The following is a 19,045-nucleotide window of genomic DNA, read 5'->3' as shown; positions in this document are numbered from 1 at the left end:
CTAAGGACTTCCGACCTTTGAGTTGTGCAAGCTGTGCTCCGCTACCGCCACCAAAAATAGGTGAACCGACTCTGATTCAACTCAACCTCTTCAGATGCATCTAGAGTTTGCCTAAATTACATGGATATTTACTTATGACTTAAGATAGACTCACTTAATTTTTTGAATGCATATCTCACGTACTACAAATAATTGTGCTCATCAGTTACACACGCTAACTGATGTACGCTATTTTGGGTGAACCCTAAAGTACATGGATATTTACTTATGACTCAAGATGGACTCACTTAATTTTTTGAATATATATCTCACGTACTACAAATAACTGTGCTCATCAGTTACACACGCTAAATGATGTACGCTATTTTGGGTAAGAGTTTTTTGTATTATACTTATAAAGTACAGTTATTCAAATGATGGAAATCTGTTCTTTTTTCTCGAAACCTACTCACCACGGAACAGATTTCCCACTTGCTGCTTCAACGTGGACCAAAGGTGGAGTCGCCAGTTGCGATGTCTATGGAATTGCTACGCCAAGTGAGGTTCACATCATTGGTCTATTACGTCACCTGGGTTACTCAAATAGTCTTCTGTCTTCGGACACAGTTTCGCCGATATAAGATTACCTTTTTAGTTTGGTTTTACTAGTCCCCACTACTAGCATAACCGGACAGCGACATGAATTGCAAAGTTCCGTAAAAGTCCAGGAATGAACGGCTGAGAACTTTCTCTCGACATTCTTTATCAGTGGCCCAAGAAAATCTCTGAGAACAAGGACATGTTTATTTTGTAGTATCGTGTCTTTTACAGATGGGCGCTCCACGTTATAGACCGATTCCTTTACCGAGCAGATTGAAGTGCTGTTCATACGAACAATCATAGCATTAGTTACGTCTTATTTGTACTATGCTGTTTTTATCAAGCCAGATAAACTGTTACTTCAGGCGAGTCACGGTATGTATCCAAAAAATATTGAGATAAACTGACCAGAGGAAATTCAAGCGGCATTTTAGACTCTAAAATTGCGACGCGGTCCATCCGATATTTTAGCGGACGTTTTATTCCTCAAGATCCCACTATCGACAGAATCCTGGTCACCTGTCCAATCGGTAGGCGAGTGTGATGTTGGTGTGCCAGCCATGCCCACAGAGTTTATGCTCCTCAACTAGCCTGGCAGCGACGATCCTTCAGAACTCCTGTGTCAGGGGAAAGACAAACACCTGTGTCCTACGAATCAGTCTTTCCTTAATTGAAAGGGAAATCCGTGTGATAGTCTAAGGCTGAATTTCCATATTACATGCATAGCATTTCGCCGCGTTACCCAAGTTGCCTTCAGTGTGCTGTCACTGATCTTTTGTCGATTTGTCTCGGTCGACATGTACCTGTAGAAAACATTTGTGAAGGGATGCAGAAAGGAACCCTTTGTTCATGTTCTGCTAACTTTGATGTGCAACTCATCCTCCAAAGAGTTTGGAAGACAGTTGTGCACTTTCAAGTGAATTCCTAAGGTAATGACCCATCCGGCTGCTTTGTTCAAAGGTACACATTCAGGATTGAATCAAACAGTCTCTAAGTCAATACTTGATCGCTTAGAAGGCGACGGTTTTAATAGGGGAATGATGATAACTATGTTCTCTAGACTCGTAAGCATGCCCTGCGAACTCGCCACTACTGCTGGAAAGGAAGATAACGGTACGAGCATTCTGAAGGTTAGAAGAATATAAAAGTTTATGAACCGCGATGAAGTCCATGGAAATGAGAGAGGTACGTCAATGAAGTGATAATTACTCGTGGAAGCGTCAGCAACAAACCGAGAGAGCTATCTGAGAACAAGTGCACAACTGTCCAGCTTGATAAACATGTCTGCTTCCATTTTCACTGCGTTCTTTTCCTTCACAGTATGACGGATTTGTGATGTACTGTGCAACAATACCAGCCGGAAAATCTGAACTCAACGTCACACTGACAAAATTTGCAGACATTGCACACGTATTCACAAGCGATGGTGGGCTGGAGATGTTTGTGAGTTGGTTTGAGTTGGATGTTTGTTTGTACAAAAGTTTTCAACACAGGGTTTTTTTCTGTTCTCAACACGTGAATGTGTCCACTGGCTACACTATGGCATTCGTAACGTTTATCAGAATTTTTCTGGCCACAAAATTGCCAACATTCAGCTTCAGGAAAAGGCGCTTTAGAATACGAATTAATAACTAAGTAAAGAAGAACTTGCTTGGGCAGATAGAATTACCAACTGTTCCCTGGGATCCGTTTCAAGCATATATCTTCTGGACTTTTCTCCTTACTTAATTATCACGTTTGCAAGGCATTTACTTTTTGGAATATGATTGGAAAGTTTGCGGCGCATCGTTGCCTCCCAGTCCACAAAAGTCATCTGAGCTTTGCAGCACTTATTCGTACTTTTCATGTCGAGGGATTTTCCCGATTCCTTTAATATCCAACCAGTTTCTTCCTAAATCATTCCACAGATTCCACATGCAAGGGCACACTAGGAAGAGGTGCTAACTAGCCTGTTCATCCCACTGTACCGGAAGTTAGTGTCTCCCACCTCCCAAACTCGCACAACCCCGTAGTTAATGTTAAGCTCTGCTGGGAGTCTACGACGGTGCAAGAATAATAATTCCAGGATATGGAGTTTCCCTGAGCACTGCGGACTTAAGTGACTCATCAGGGCCGAGGCCTGAAACATTGTCAGACCACTGACTGGCACTTAGGCGGATCGTCTGTATTCCTTTTTCAAACGGGGCAAAAAGATAGAGAAAAACCCTAAGATGATGTGAAAAAATGGCCTGAAAGCAAAGACTGTCTTACGGTGCAAGTGTTCTGTTGATTCGAAGCTTGTATGATGGTTTATGTTACTATCCAGTCTACCTGGAGGTCTCCCACACGCCAGCTGGTGTGCAGGGGAATTCGGAACATATCTCCCGCTAACTCGGAAACCGGATGTCCAGCGAGTTCAAAGAATTCTGCAGACAATCCATCGTCTAAGTAGGATTGCCTGCCGATAATCCGACGACTGCTAGCTACGTGAGACACTGGATGACCCGTTTTGGGGGTTTATATATCGACCTTATATAATGAGACTGTTTCAATATGTCAGCAGAGAGAGAACTGTCCATTCGTGAAGTATTCATGCTTGAGCTTTTTCAGCAATCGCAATTGTAGGGGAATGCATGGCCTTTTTAAAACATCTGAGTTCAATGCGCAATGAAATGACCAAAGTCCACGACAATCGTTCACGACCTAGATGGAGGAATCTTCAGACACCTAATATGTTAACCTCAGCATCTGAAGACGAAAAGGTAGCCATTGCTGAGGGGTACTTCTGTAGTGGAAGTAACAGCCATCCTTAAAGTCCATGCATTAGCTCAGTTTAGTTTAGTGTGAACTTTTGTCAGATATCGCTTCAGAAGAAAAAGTTTAACTACAATCTGGATCCCTTTCCGGCGAGATGCACGTTTGAAGTAAACACGGTAACCACAGCATACACTTTTGGGAACATTTCGTCTACGTTGCTTTCGTATGTAGTGCCTTATAACGTGGTAGTTATAACCACTCCTGTACCTTCCGTAAAGAATTTATGTTGTTGATGTTCGGGACCTTAAATCTACCGTCTACCAATCAGGGTGCGCTGGTAGAAACGTGTTTGCTCTGCCTTTACGAATCAACAACTCTTTTGAGTCTCCCGGTGGTGAACTTTGTGGCGCGTGTAGATTTGACTATTCCGAAAATTCAAAGGAAGAATTGGGTTCTAAAGGCTACGGTACTATGTACACCTAGATCGTCTGTATTCGTGGCGTCAACAAGCGCACAGGTCTGTGACGGACCGGCATAACGCCATGTCAAGGTCCACAAGCCAGACAACGGTGAGCAGAAGGTTGGCTCGTTGGCTTGAGCCCACCTCGTCTCTTCTGATTGGCGGTGCGATCAAACGAAAGTCACGACCAAGTAAGTCAGAGCAGGTGGAGCAGAATGAACAAGGAAAGCTCACGCGTAAGTCAGTCAGCTGCACGTACCCGCAGGCTAGTTCACCAGTTGCGGACGCGACGGCCTTTGCTGCATGTTACAAATGAGCAAAACATGTGCCGTTCAAAAGTACACGGACAGAGTAATCAGGTGATGAGTAATCAAATCATGTTTTCACCAAGTCAGCTCGCAAGGTCGGTTCCTGGTCAGGTGGCTAGGAATCTAGTTGTTTACGTCTACGTTCAGGAAGTAAGGACTTTTGAATTTGATCTCCATAGGCGATAGGACAGCGTCTCATGATAACTTTATGCGTAGGTTTACAACCGTGCTGTGTACAAAAGGCTAACCAAACGTAGGCTACCTGTTAGTAATGTGAATAGATAGGCCATAGTGTTACGAGTGGAGATTGATGCGTTTGGACGACCTACTTTTTAGAAAGATCCAGCTGGGTTCCAGGTGAGTGTCTCGCAAAACCAAATTTGTTTGCAACTGAGTGTAGTTCGCTAATGTAAGACCTCTTTTGTTCGAAAGACCCAGATATGACGTGGTTTCCAACTTTCTTATCCGACATTCTATGCAGCACTGGCACGGGAATTTGAAGGCCCCCAACAATAAGATCAGCTTGTATATGCGAGAACTTCCATCACATACAAAACTAATGCTATTGCTGGAAAATACTGGATATGTGAATTTCGGCGAGCTGATGTGGAACAATATCAAGGTGAGACCAGTTTTCAGCCTTCTCACTGGCTCAATCGATACATTTTGTGTGTGTAGAGAGAGAGAGAGAGTTCTTGAACAAATGTACTCCTTTAACTTTCGCCTAAAAATCCCTCAGTGAAGCTCTCCAAAGTACTCCTTTTAGCTCGGATCAGGGATGTGCACATTGGGGTTGCGGCTGCACTAAATTGCGTCTTTTCTCTTTCCGTGTTAATCAAACTCATTTCGGGTTACACCCAACAAGCACTGCGGTTCACATTTCGTATGAAGGACATGTTTAGGTTTGGTGGCTTTCTTTAGTTTCCACTGGATATTCAGCTAAATTCATACATATTTGGTATCAGCTATATGTCGTCCAGAAAACGAATCGTTTGAGAGAACTGCAATGAGGTTCAAATGATACTGGCTCTACCCCAAACCCTAATTGATCACACAGATGCACATTTTTACTGAATGAGTTGCACTTTTAACCACAAAGCCTGCGATCCTGACAATCAAACCTAAGACCCGGAATTGTCATTGTGCTTCGTACTGGGGATATCTTGGTCAAGCAGCCATCGATCAACATATTTAGTTATGCGCTAGAAGCCTTCCAGTGAAGCCTTATAATACGAAACAATCTAGAGATCCATAGCATCAAGCCCGAATTATATTAAAGGAGTTAGGCTTTCATCACAGTTTGTCTCTCCGAAGCATTAGATGACTCCAACATGTGAGAATGGTGAAAGGTACAATATTCTCGGAGGGGCTCACAAAGTGGACTAGCGGATTCTGATCTTATAAGGAGATCATTTCACGTTTACAGAATGTTGCTGTCTGTTAGCTTCAATTCACCATTAGGTGGGTGTGTTGGCTTTTCCTTGCAGAACCGTGACTGTACTGCGCGACGTATGTTTTTCATTCCGGTGAGGCACCGAGTACACCGGAAATGCTCAAGCGACCAAATGAACTGAAGTCAGTCATTCAGACGTGGTAGATACTCTGACTTCTGAATTGGCCCGACAGATTTGCGGACTAGTTCGGATGGCACCAATCAGCACTCGAACCTCCAAGGATTGTTAGGACATGAAACAACCAGGATTGCAAAATAACGTTTGTGCTGATGTTTCAGTTACGGTTGCGGTGCTACATACAAATAATGCCGTCGCGAACCATCGTAATCGCGGTATGCATAGACTAGACTGGTTGAGATGACACGTGGGGATGAAGAGAGTGGAAATCGATCAAGATGTTCATTAGTGTAGTCAGGCCATCATTTGCCAGGCAACGGGATTTCCTCAAGCGCATAGCCACAGGTAAACAAAGCAACCTTTATTACGGGGTTTCTTGTCACTTGAATCAGTACATATATCGTGCTTTTCTTAACTTCGGTAGGGACTCTTGGGCACTGTGACCGCAAACAACCAAATTTTGGGGCCGTGGGAGATGATGCCGATCAAACCATTGGTGGAACTCGACCAGTAAGTTGAAAGAACAAGTACCTGCCAATAATTGTCCAACTTGATTAAGAGCGCTAATAAATTTTATCGCAATTGGATTAACTTGTTCACTTGGCTCACATACATATCCAAGACTGTCCTCGAAAAAACAAGCCGTTGCTTCCCGAACGAATGTTTGTCAAAGTGAGATGGCTCGGACGCTGCCTTTCGCCTTACACGTGATTATCAGTTTTCCATCGCTTCGCCGCAACCCAGCATAGATTAATAGAAGCTGAAGCCTGTATGCACCGCTAAAGCTTTCCTAGACTGAATCGTTAACATTTCCCTATTTCCAAGTTCGCTGGCCCGAAATCTCCTTTAGGAGATGAAACTTTGCTTATTCCTGAATCTTTGCTCCGATGAACTTTCCTGAATTACAAAACGGGCGAAAGCTCTTGATGGGATTCAAACGCACAATCTCTTGACCATCCGGAGATACACGCCCGCAGGTTGTGACACGAGGTTGATGAGAGTTTGGTCCTCATTCCGAAGGTGCTTATCTCTGTTGTCCATGTGTATCGTCCACAGAAACCATACACGAGAACCGGATTAGGGTTGTGATTCGCCAGTCAATTTGTTATACTCGGACAAAGTCCATGGTTCATTGGTCCATAACGAATAAACCAAAAATTGTTGGTAGAACCAATTCCCATACTGCTACGCTGTCAACGAAAGCGCTAGATTGGCAACGCGTTATGCTGAGAAAATATGCTTCGATATCTCGCCCATCATGCCAACTAATGCATCAGGCGGACGTTCGCAGCATTTCCATTTGAAAAATACCACACACCAAGGAACCGGTATTGTACAAATGAATACATTTCGCCATCTGCTTGCAGTGTGGGACTGAAGCTGAGTATACAATGGATGAAAAGTCAAACACGGCGCCTACCTAATAAGTCCACAAAACTGGCAGAAGGCTGTCGACCAAAGTTTTCTCCTACTTTCTAAACTGAGCGATGAAATTCGCTTAGCATTCAATGTTTGTACTATGACGTTCCACTCCGATGTCATATATTGGCACTCGAAAACCTTGAGTAGGTACGTTGAATTAGTTGAAAAGCGCTTGGAATCGATTGATTAGTTATTGTTTTCGGTAAATTTTTGTAACAATTGGTAGATCTGGTCGTTGGCTTGTTCGCAGAGCTGGGCGATTCGGTTGCAAACGTTCATCACAAATTCGGGGTGACATCATCAGTGCGTTGTTGTGCGTAGCGGTGGGTTAGTGGTTGTGCACAACAATTAACCCACCGCTACGCACCACCACGCTCCCCAATAACGCAATGATGATGTCACCTCGATTAGTGACCTCGATTGGTTTGCAACCATATTGCCCAGCTCAGCGAAAAACCAACGACCATCTAAGCTACTTGAGCCACCGACACTCTTCTCAAAGCGCTTGGAATCGATTGATTAGTTATTGTTTTCGGTAAATTTTTGTAACAATTGGTAGATCTGGTCGTTGGCTTGTTCGCAGAGCTGGGCGATTCGGTTGCAAACGTTTCATCACCAATCGGGGTGACATCATCAGTGCGTTGTTGTGCGTAGCGGTGGGTTAGTGGTTGTGCACAACAATTAACCCACCGCTACGCACCACCACGCTCCCCAATAACGCAATGATGATGTCACCTCGATTAGTGACCTCGATTGGTTTGCAACCATATTGCCCAGCTCAGCGAAAAACCAACGACCATCTAAGCTACTTGAGCCACCGACACTCTTCTCTATTAGTAGATCTATTTCTGGGCGGCGTTTCGCGTTCGGAATGGAAGCTTCTTCAGTCCAAGTGACTAGGTTAAGGAATTGGTTGAGATTTAAGGCGAAAGGAGAACCAGTCAGCTAAGTCAAGCTAAACCTGCGTCAGGTTCTGCCTAAGGGATGTCGTGCGTTAGAAGGGTCATCAAGTGTTAAGTCAATGGTGAAACCGACATGGATATGGCTCCAGCTTAGAGTCTAGTTCTTCCATCCCTCTTGAACGCCGTTCGCACTCTTCGTCCACCTGCTGCGATTATTGCGTAGGGAAGAGGGAGTCTGTGACCTTTGGTTGGGTTGGGATTTCCGCCCCCTTGAGAACCCTACAAAGTCAAGTGTCAACCCGGCTTATCGCAAACTACTTTCCATACGCTCGCCAGTTCCACACCCTTGATTTTATTCACGCTGTGATGCTTGGTAGTTTTCACCGCCTCGCCTATTACCAGCTGTGATGTGAATCGCAGTTCCCGTCCTAAAACATCCACATTTTCCAGATCTATTCTATGTCCCGTGTCTAAGGCATGTAGCGCTCTCGATGGGTCTTTGACCAGCGTTTGGTATTCTTCTGCATTACCTGGTGGTTTGTTTATCCTGCTTTAATGCTCATCAATTCTGGTGTGCAATCCCCTGGCAGTTGGTCCTATTCAAACCTTAGTACAATCGTTGAATTTAGTTTTATACACACAGTTCCTTATCCTTTCAACCGGCAAGGGATCTTCCAACTGCACCAAAACTAAGCATAGCGTTTTTCCTTTCTAAAAAGCCTATCAAAAGTCTTCGAAAAATCTCCGACATTCCCGCTTTACACAGAATGTCTGCTGTGCCAATCTCTTCCTTATCAAGTTCAGAGATCAGAGCCAATATCTTGCCGCCCAGCAATAAATCTACCAATTATCACCAAACTTTTTTGAAAACCTCTAGTAGGATTACTTGCCCAAATTTTCCCAGTTTAGTCCGGTGGGTTCAACTACTCAGCAGTTCTCATAAAAATAAGTATGTCTTATCTCACTTTTCACGACATGTTTTCTCCAAGGAGGGCTATTTTGAAGCATAAATCCGATGACCTGCCGGTTCAGGGAGCCATATTCACAGGCGATTTGACAATCCCCGAAGCTAGCGATCTCGCAGACACTTTCATTGAACCTGTGGGATTCAGTCGGGTAAGTTCGAGAGATTATGAGTTGTTTTTGGGATTGTCGGCTGTCTTTCATCATCGGCTTAAGCGGTTGTCAACTTCCCGAAAAAAATATTTTTTGAGCTCTGGTGTCTATAGCAGACGCAATCAGTAATTAGAAGGATGCAAAGCGGGAGGAATCAAATAGAATATGCAGTTTTGTTCATTTGGTTAAAATTTACACCCCGGTCTTGTGTATACACTTAGAAGTTCATGAACTGTTCGAATATTACTCATTTTGAGTGGTTCGTTGGAGGACCATGAGTGCCTTAAATGTTTACATTCTGAAGAGTCAAGCGACATAATTGGTAGGATGGTTGCGGTGAAAGGGACGAAAACTGAGGAAACAGAAAAGATTATGATCCTGTGAGGTGTACAAACTGGCAGATGCTTTAAAGCCCAGCTTGTGACTGAGCAACCAGACAAATATCGCCCTTCGTTAATTTTTTTAATGTGTTAGCTGGGTTAAGTGCGAACTTCCAAACCCGCGAAATGTTGCGACATACTTGCTTCCTATCATAGTGGGTTTCTAGCAAAAGAACCTGTCCTTTCGAGATGGACTGATCGAGCACTGAAAGCATCGCATTTGAACAACAATTTCTCAGTTTTGATTTGATTCAATTGATGCATTGTTTGCATAACAATCACTGACCCCCGTTTGACCGTCCTCTAATCACCCCAGCCTCGGTCCCTAACGATGACACATATCTGGGAGGTGCGCAAGTTTTGGCAATGCCATGAGGTGCGTCACTCAGAATGAGGAAGAATCCAATCGTTTTCACTTTTGAGGGGTCTTGTCACTATTTTTATTTTTACCCTTTGCTTACGTATTCTGCTCAGATACCTCATCCGTCAAATGAAAATAGACTGAAACAGATCTATTTCAGATATTAGGTTTTACAGAGTAACTCATAAACACAAAGGAAACTACTTACACTTTGCTGAAAACCCTTCGATAATCTTTGAAAACATACTGCGATATCTCGAATATCGTACCAATTGAAACATGAGGCGCCTTGTGTGCAGCAGTTGAAGAATATCATAAATGAGAGATTCCATTGAGCTTCTCGGTAAAACCGAATTGATTTGCAAAAGAGTGTAATTATCAAGATATTCCTTTTCATTTTGAGGTCGCCTTTCTCCGTCGCAAATCTTGGTGGTTTTCACTGATCCAAAATCAACTGCTGGCCGACACTTGTAGGAATTTTTCTTTTAAATATTCCGGACGATAACCACTGCTCAAATAACACGACGGGATTGTAAGGAATGTGTTTTCGACAGCTTGACCTATTCGGGACTAAAAAGCCACAGTCTCATGCAGAAACCTGTTGGACTGCTGCAGTAAATGTAACTGTCTGCTAATTAAAAAATGGGGCACTAAGGTTTATGTCGCAACCCGTTACTGATGCTCACGTTTATTCTATATGGTTTGTCTCCTCTTCCCTGTCACTCGGTCGATTAGATCATATCCATGACATTGCTATTTACAGGGTTTTGCAGCCGTGAACAACCACCTTCTTGGACATTTTGATCAAAATTTGGGGCCGCAGTTACGTCTTTACGTGCCGAAGCAGTTTCTGACTCCTGGCCAAAATCGTATCATCGTGTGTGAGCTTCAAACCCTCTTGGAACCCACGCCGAAGGTGTGGTCGTTTGCGGAAACAAAATGGACCGTTAAAGCTGAGTGAATTGGAAAAATCCCTTCGTGGGTCTGTTGCTAATTTCTTGCTCCCCCAAAATATACTCCGAAGACTTTCGTCATTGAAGCTGAACGGTTGATATTTTGAAGCAATCTGTTGATGAATTTTTCCATTTCTTATAAATTTAGTAATGTAGTATCACAAACGTTTCCACTCTCAGTTTAAAACAATACCGTAACGACCAATATTCTTCAATCTTCGTGATCGTTTTTTGCTAAAATAAACCTTTTTCACAGTACATCATCTTGAACTTTGCTTACACAGATCATGTTTACCAAAGATTTACAACCGTACAGAATAAATAAACGGTCACATTTGAATTTTTTATAGTTCCCGTGTTTTAATGCTGTCCCTTTTGTCCGGCTGAACACAAGATGACACATAAATTCCCTTCACTTCGTAAAACCTGAAATAAGTCCAAGAGGAACACGTAGTAAGCTCTACTGAGTTATGCGTTCGCGGTAACTTGCAACATCTGGCCGCTGAAATCCGCATCTGCGACATTCTTCGCAGTGCAGGATGGAAAAGATGCACCAAATTAGTGAAATACACTCATTTGCAAAGAATGTTTTTTGCGAGAGACTCACCTGAAACTCAGATGAATCACTCGTTTGTGATGTTTCAGGTAAAACATAATTTTGACGGTAACTCGGGGACTGCGCTTACTTGATGAGTCCAAAGAGGAAGGGCGAAAGCTTTCGTAGGCTGTGAAAGAATTTTCAGCAACCTTATAAGTAGTGCGTTACAAAGAAGAGAGAGCTTAGTGCGTCCGGCATACTTCAGTTAGTTTTCAGATCATCAGTCAGTTTCATCGACTTGAATACAGCCATGGTTGCTCACAACTTAGCTTACAGTTCCTGATTAAAATAAGCTATCACCGCCTAAAAACATTTTCTTTGAAAAGCACAGAAAAAAGGCGCGGATAGTGGGTTGGTTCCAGGGCGAGTGAATTTCACTCTATTCATGTACTCGGTTTCGAATGCAGTTATTGTTGACAAATACGCGAATACGGGGTTCACCATAGTGTTGGGTGTTTGATAAGACACCAAGGAAGGTAAACAAAAACAGGCTACTGGTGAAGCCTTCTTTAGTTATTTTCCACATACTTTATCTTCCGTTCCCTCCAGTCCATTGATAAATCCGTCTTTGTAGGCCCGTCAGTTAGGACTGACAAATCAGTTCACCCTGTCTCGGTATTGGCAGAAACGTCTGTGCAAAATCCGGTGCTGACATTCTCAGGCAGCTCGAAGCAAATCTTCAAGACTCGACGCCCTGCCTATCTGGCTATTATCTATCTTTTTGTGCACAGAATGTTGCCTGCTTTAATATCTAATCTAGAAAGTGGCGATCTCAATGCTCCACTTACTGGCGTTAAGTAATATGACAGAAACTTTTTTTGTGACAAGCTCTTCGAATCAATTGAGTATCCAAAACGAGAATGCTCACCCACAAGACATCTTGGGTTTGTTTTTCTCCAGTAAATATCAAATAATCATCTTGGCGGGATTATATTTGTTTATGATACGATACACTCATTTGCAAATCACGAGAGACTCAACTGAATATCTCGTTTATAATATTCTACAACTGAATGTGCTGCACGCAGGCCGCCCCATGTTTCATTTGGCACGATATTCGAGATATCGCAGTATATTTTCTTGGAGGAAGCTACTCACAAGGTTGCTGAAAACTCTTCGACGGCCCACCACCATCACCCTTGATTTGCAAATGAGTATATTTCTTGAAAACAGTCGAATTTTGGGTTCAGGTAGATCATAAGGTTGACGGAAACTCGAGACTGCGGCTACATGATAAGCTCCAAGGAGAGCGAGACAGGTCGTGGGTTGTCGAAGAGTTTTCAGCAACCTTGTGAGTAGTTTCCTTCATTAAAATACACTACGATATCTCGAATATCTTGCTAACTGAATCATGAGACGGTCTGTGTGCAGCATATTCATTTGTAGAGCACCATTAACGAGAGAATCAGTTTAGTCTCTCGTGAAAATCAAATTGATTCCCAAATGAGTGTATTTCTCGAAGACAGTCCAAATTCGGTTAACGGAAACCTCTTGGTTTTGTGTTTCTCCATTAAATATCAATCAATGATCTTGACATAGTCATATTTGTGAAGCATCGCATGTCACTTTATCCGCGTTATTTGTCAAAGAATTGGATTGTTTATGATCTACGTTTTCAACATTGGAGGCGGCTGTTCACTTGTTCTGAAAAGATAAGTTATTACGGAAAAAAAAACAAAATGAAGTTAGTGGATTAAGGCTTGTAAGCAGAATGAATACGATCGTGGCTCATGTGGGACCTGTTTGGGGGAATAGTCTTTTAGGAGGTGACTGAACATCAGAGGCTGTATGAACTTGAAAACCCACCGTAACAATTGGAAGCAGGTACCAGCTAAGCTGTACATGTTAGTTTCATACCGTTCCGAACAAGTAACCTTTTGGAGCACTACTTTCAGTAGTACGAGGGTCGTCCTCCTCGCCCAGTATTTGGCGAACCGAATGCTGTTTGGCATGGTTTCTTCAGGTAGAATAATGTCATATTCAAACAAATCGTTGGACCGATTTTAATTTTTCTGTGTAGGTCTCTGGTAGGTCTAAAGACCTATATGAATACTAGGATTATGAGCAGAGCGTAGAGTTGGTGAATGCGCTTTCCTCTTTAGCGAACAATGGGGTGCATGGGCCGAAGACAACTGATGTAGAAACCAACCAAGAGGTACTTTGAGGTGGACAAGAACCGAATACTTCACATGGAAATCGAATATTTAGGTAGTATACCCTTCAATAAACTTACCGAAGTAAAGACGGCGTCATTCGTATACTTAGATAGCTGATTACAAATATTTACCTTCAATATTAAAAAACGAAACAAGTAGTGTGTTTCAGATCCCTGCCAATCAGGTTTGTGTTTCTGAGTCGAACACAACCTGTCCTCTATGCACCGTCCACTGAGACCCTGTCGTACAACTTTTTGTAATAAAGGAGGTTGTCTCTCTGCAACCCGAAGGTTCATCTGGAGCTGTTGGCATGACTACACGTTATGTTGCCGTAGTGACTGACGAAGCAGTTCAGGATCACTGGGACAACAGAAAGTACGAGGAATAATGCGGTCGCAATCAGACGGCCTTTTTGGTGCACATATTCTCTTCTAAATCGGGCTCAATATTCCGAAATTCCCCGTCTTATCTTTTTTTCAGTTGTTCCTGCGAATTAAGCTTTTCTCAGAAAAGGCAAAGCATCCGGTACTTGCGTGAAACCTTCAAGCCTATCGCATTCGGTGTGAAACTTCATAGTCTGAGGAAAACTTCTGGCGTTCATAAAAGCATGAGCGTTCACTAGGAGCCGCATGTACTTACGATAACACGCGTGCTGCACAAATTGGTCAAGAGACATCCACAAGGATTTCTGAACACGTTTCATTATATGGGGCGAAACTGCCAACGTGCTCTAATGCATGCCACCTATTCGGCTGTAATTTTTGCTCATAACTTGAAAGTCTGTCTCTCCTCATCCGACGACACATTCTGTACCTGCATACATTCGGCAGATACAGTTGAGTCTTGTAACCAGCTGAAATTTGTGGCTGATCTGGTCTCATCCTTGCAGGACGGCATCTTCATCTTTTTTTAGGCTCATTGCGTCTCTCAAACGACACCTGTTCATTCTCGATCAGAGACTTGAATTATACTGCCGTGCTTGGTTGAACTGGTAATGTCTTGAGTTTCAACCACTACTACGTGTACGAAGAGTTGAACGTTGACTGCGTTTTACCGTTTGTTAGTGGATATAGGAACGATGTTCCCAAGCACAACAGCAATACAAATACTAATGAAAGTATGATTACCAAAACACTGGAGTTTTACGACAGCATCCAATTCTCGAGTTTGTTTGAATGGATCGGGCAACTTGGTTCTTGTTTTCGCATATTTTTTCGTTTAGCTAGAACGGATGACACGACAGAATACTCTTTTTTTCCGGTAGATCATTAGATGAACGATTACTTAATAAGCCCAGCGAAGTTCCTTTCGCGAGAAGCTCATTACCTAATACTATTGCTACCGTAGAATGGCTGTACAAGAGCTGGTCGCTAACTAATGAGCATCACGGTTTCCAACAGTAAACAATTTTAGCAACCAAATATGTCCAGCACGGTTACCTATGATTATGAGTGACCCAAGGTGAACTAATTAGGAAATTCGTTAGCTAAAAATTCCGTGAGTTATGGTTTTTGCTGGAAGCATCCATTATCTCAGACATTTAGCTTGTTTTTTGGGAACTGTCAGACGTTCTTCAAGTAACCTGGATGCATTGCGGATCCATATTACCTTCTTTGTCGTTTTCTATTATAGTGACAAAGCACGGACCCTCAGGGATAGCATCACTAACCGTAAAGCTACCTCTCATTCCGTTAAATGACAAGGTTTTTTGATCGTACTGCATGATAACTGTGCATTACTTCTTAAACAAGAGCGTCAACCTGGCTGTCAGTTCCCTTCCTAAGCGACGCAAACAATCCGACAACTATTTGCAGTCTTCAAATCCATGAATAACCGAAAAATACGAGTACACTTCTGTAGTAATACTAAGGTTGTCTTCAACGTGAACAGTGCAAAAAGAGGCTAGAGTTGATTTCATTTGAGAGTGAAATCTGATCGCATTACTATTTATCTGTTCACCGACCATTGCAGTTGTCTTAGCTAGCTACCCGAATGAAATAAAACCGATAACTTAGAAGACAGATGTTACAAGCGGAAGGGACAGACAGTTGTCTCATCCAAACTTTGTCTACTCTGAAAGAAAAGGGGTAATATCAGCCAGCTAGTTAAATGGGGCAACAAAGTGTCCTGGAAGCTGGGGCTTACGTTGTGGGAACCGTTCACCCATGGAGAAAAATGAAAAGTGAAAAGAGAAAAGTGAAAAGTGAGAAACGTATTTTAATAACCATTGATTTTGCTAAAAACGAAACGTTGAACAACAAAATTTGGGGTACCTGGTGTTCTGCGGGCTACTTCGTAGATGGAGCCGTAAAACAAGCGGACAAGTGGGAAATATTACGTGGGAAGCACAGAAGGACAGAAATATAAAATTGCAGGTGACACTCGTCACTCGTTTGGAGCGTATGTTGCGCAAAACAATGCCCCTTGATGATCTGCAATGAGCATTAAATAGTTCGTAAAACCAGGTGAAACAATCAAGATTAGAAGTCATGTTTCGGAAGTAAAAAACGATGCCAACAGGCAGGAATCAAGCACTCCTACTATATACATACTGGCAGAATGTAACCTAGCGAAAAGACAAGGCAAGGAGTTTTGAGCATACAATAAAAGAAGACAGACAGATTCAGATCCCGGAGATGAAACCTTGAGACAGATTCTCCCTCAGAAACAAAGTTGGCGTATGGTGTATGTAATAATCTTCATGAAGGACACAAAAGCGGAATTTTCTTTCCAATCTTCTCCATGCCCTTCACACGTTCCAGAAGATTCTTCTAACCATAAAGCTCTCTGGGATACAGTTTGTCAAACAGACAGATGCAAACAAAATTAGCTGGATCCATGTGGGATAGTCAGGCAAGCTACGCGTTGAGACTAGAGAAGAACAATATCGGCAATTGTAATGTACGAAACAGGCACACACAAGGTGGCGGTTATGACAAGAAGAGAACAGAATACGAAGCGATGTCACTCAGTGTTTTGTGTGTGTATGATCATTTGAGCAGATATTGGAAATACAAATTTAGGTTAAGTTTGACGAACTTCAGATTAACCTGATACAGTAAAATATTATCAGATATTCTGGATTCACAGGTAGTTTAACGTTTCCCACGGAGGCTATCCAGGCTATCAAGGGTGATCGAGGGTGATTAGTGTTCAAACAATTGATATTAACTTTGCATAATTATCCATGAATAAAGACAAAAAGATTTGCCAGAATTTTACAAACAGTTTTGAGCTGACTGTGTTAAACTTCTTTTGGTTTGAACATACGGCCCGTGCAAATATGGCTGTAGGACCCAGCAGTAAGCAACAAAGCTATCTTCATCAATTGTGTGATAGGTATCCTGTGATGTCGACCACCTCGAATTATTCCACGATTCAAAATTCATTAATTCATTCTCCGAAATTTCCTTGCACACTTTTTATTAACATTCGGTACCGCAAAACGAGGGTTACCTTTCATTGGACGACGCTAAATAACCACGCCGTTCGAAGGAAATAAGCTGTATGTGGTGCTCGGTGGTCCCTTTGGCGAATCTCAATTCAGCGAACTTGATGTAGCTTGGAGAACAGATAAAAACCAAGTTCCGTGCATGTGTGTCGCCCGGCGGCTTTGTCTGGTGTAAGCGTTTACCTGGCCCGATTGTTTTGAAATCACAGTGTGACTAGGATAGAAAACCGGGGAACAGGGAGCGACAACAACCAAGTTGTCTCCTGGTCTGTGTTCCGAAATGATTATTTTCTGATGCAGTGCTCTTCGTCTAGGATCGGAAGCTCCAACAAACTGGAAAGTTGGGGAACCTAGATCATATGTCATGCACGCTCACCACCAACTATCTCCGGCAATGTTCGTATGAATTAACTGTGTGATTTTTATTTGTGGCCTTGGTGACCAGAGTTGTTGCGTTGGACAGAAGGGGAAGCGGTTTGCTTACCAGCAATCTGGTCGAGTTATCAATACAAACCAAGTGGATGAAGTTTGATTTCACCATTTCTGTTGGTGAGATTGACCGTGAGTCAGCTGCGAAGGTCTGGAAGGACAAACGTTCCTATAACTTGGGATGGAATGTCAAAAGACTTCGAGGGTCCACGCAATGCCTTCAATGAAGATTCGGATGTGCATTTGGTGTTCGTTTGTTACTGAAGCTTTTTTGGACCTAATGGGGCTTGTATTAGGTATTCGTGGTTTGCTGCTTCAGTTTGTCAGTGTTTGCTTACTGACTCATTGAGTACAGCGCCGGACATGCTTAATTCATATAAATAGGGTACTGAAACTCAGAAAATGCTATCTGTCAAGGCAGCCAGATGTATGCGGTTAAAGTTTGGGTGTCATGTTGTTAAGGTTTACGATGGAAGAGTGACGTGGCTAACGAGCTGATAGGACATGGTCTTATTGGATTATGTCATGTTAAACAGAAGATCAGGGTAATATGTAACCAGGCCTGACTCAGATTAGTTGAGGTGATAATTTGCACATCTCTACTCAGATGCGCAAACACTTAGCGGGTAGCGACAATCGATACTCTTAATTCACATAACCTGCTCAATTACTGAAGACTTAGCACTCCTAGAAAGCGCGATTATTCCACAGTCATCATCATCATCATTGACAGCATGACATCAGTGTTCAACACCGATGCTTCGCTGCCGTACAACCATGATTTATTTGGAAGCCCTATTATAAAGAAGGAGTAGAAGAAGAAGGAGAAGAATACAAGTGGACGGTATTCCACAGTGCATTAGACCTAAGCATTACTACTTGAACCCATCCTGAGATTTATCGTCATGAGACGAGCTGTACTACGTCGTGCTGTTTGCCGTAGAGGGCACTTATAAATGAACGAAGCCCGGAATATCGGTGACTAGACCCCGTTGTTTTCCCTTACATTGAAAGAGGGGAAGCTTCTCACTGATCCAAAGCCAAGCTAGACATGGACTGACTTTTGACCGCCTGCAGTACATTACCGACCAAGTAACCTAGGTTGACTTGACGGAAATTGTACCGGAGATGTGCATCATGAGCCAGACACTTTCTAGTCCAGTGCCAGGACTACAGTGAGCGCTCCATATCTCTTTGCTGTCGTTCTATATATTGTTCCCAGCAATCGTTTGGGCCACGGTGAGTTACGCGCAAAAGTCCCAAAAGCTGAATCGGCCAACTAGAGGTTTATCAACAAATACGAAACTATAAATACAATAATATAATAATAAGACTGTACATACCTCAAATCCGAGACTACCCTGACTTCCAACAACATATTTTGTCCCGGCTTCAAAGCCGTTTTTTTCTGGATGGAGCTGAATTACCTTTTTCTTGTGGCTCTCCAACATACAGCTCCTCATCGCTGGCACCCTTTTTCACCTCTTCTGGCACAACGCTCTCACAATCCCTGTCGTCGTCCATATCGTCGTCGTCACCTTCATCCTCGTCTTTAGCGTCAGATTGTTCCTTCTTTACAGAATTCGCATTTTTATCTATTCCAGATCTCCATGGTACCTGTAC

At 42.8% G+C, this 19,045-nt stretch overlaps 2 protein-coding genes across 2 annotated transcripts in view; both read left to right on the top strand.

Moving 5' to 3' along the window:
- T265_15474 (hypothetical protein) overlaps positions 1-10,796 on the top strand; it is a gene marked incomplete at both ends in the record, with an annotated part of 74,108 nt that extends 63,312 nt beyond the window's left edge. The window contains 7 exons of the mRNA XM_009178300.1: positions 463-537; positions 1,900-2,022; positions 4,376-4,440; positions 4,522-4,705; positions 6,079-6,164; positions 8,968-9,094; positions 10,599-10,796. Of these exons, the coding sequence (XP_009176564.1) occupies positions 463-537; positions 1,900-2,022; positions 4,376-4,440; positions 4,522-4,705; positions 6,079-6,164; positions 8,968-9,094; positions 10,599-10,796 (858 nt within the window). The remainder of the gene's footprint in view (positions 1-462; positions 538-1,899; positions 2,023-4,375; positions 4,441-4,521; positions 4,706-6,078; positions 6,165-8,967; positions 9,095-10,598) is intronic.
- A 1,392-nt stretch (positions 10,797-12,188) lies between these two features.
- Positions 12,189-18,237, top strand: T265_11605 (hypothetical protein; the record flags this gene model as incomplete). The annotated part of the gene is made up of 3 exons (XM_009178299.1): positions 12,189-12,576; positions 16,633-16,684; positions 18,099-18,237. 3 exons carry the CDS (start codon positions 12,189-12,191, stop codon positions 18,235-18,237), a joined length of 579 nt encoding a protein of 192 aa, XP_009176563.1.
- Between the last annotated feature and the right edge of the window lie 808 nt (positions 18,238-19,045).

Source organism: Opisthorchis viverrini, assembly GCF_000715545.1.
Source record: "Opisthorchis viverrini unplaced genomic scaffold opera_v5_530, whole genome shotgun sequence".
Lineage (NCBI taxonomy): Eukaryota > Metazoa > Platyhelminthes > Trematoda > Opisthorchiida > Opisthorchiidae > Opisthorchis > Opisthorchis viverrini.
This window is presented reverse-complemented; position numbering and strand designations above follow the sequence as displayed.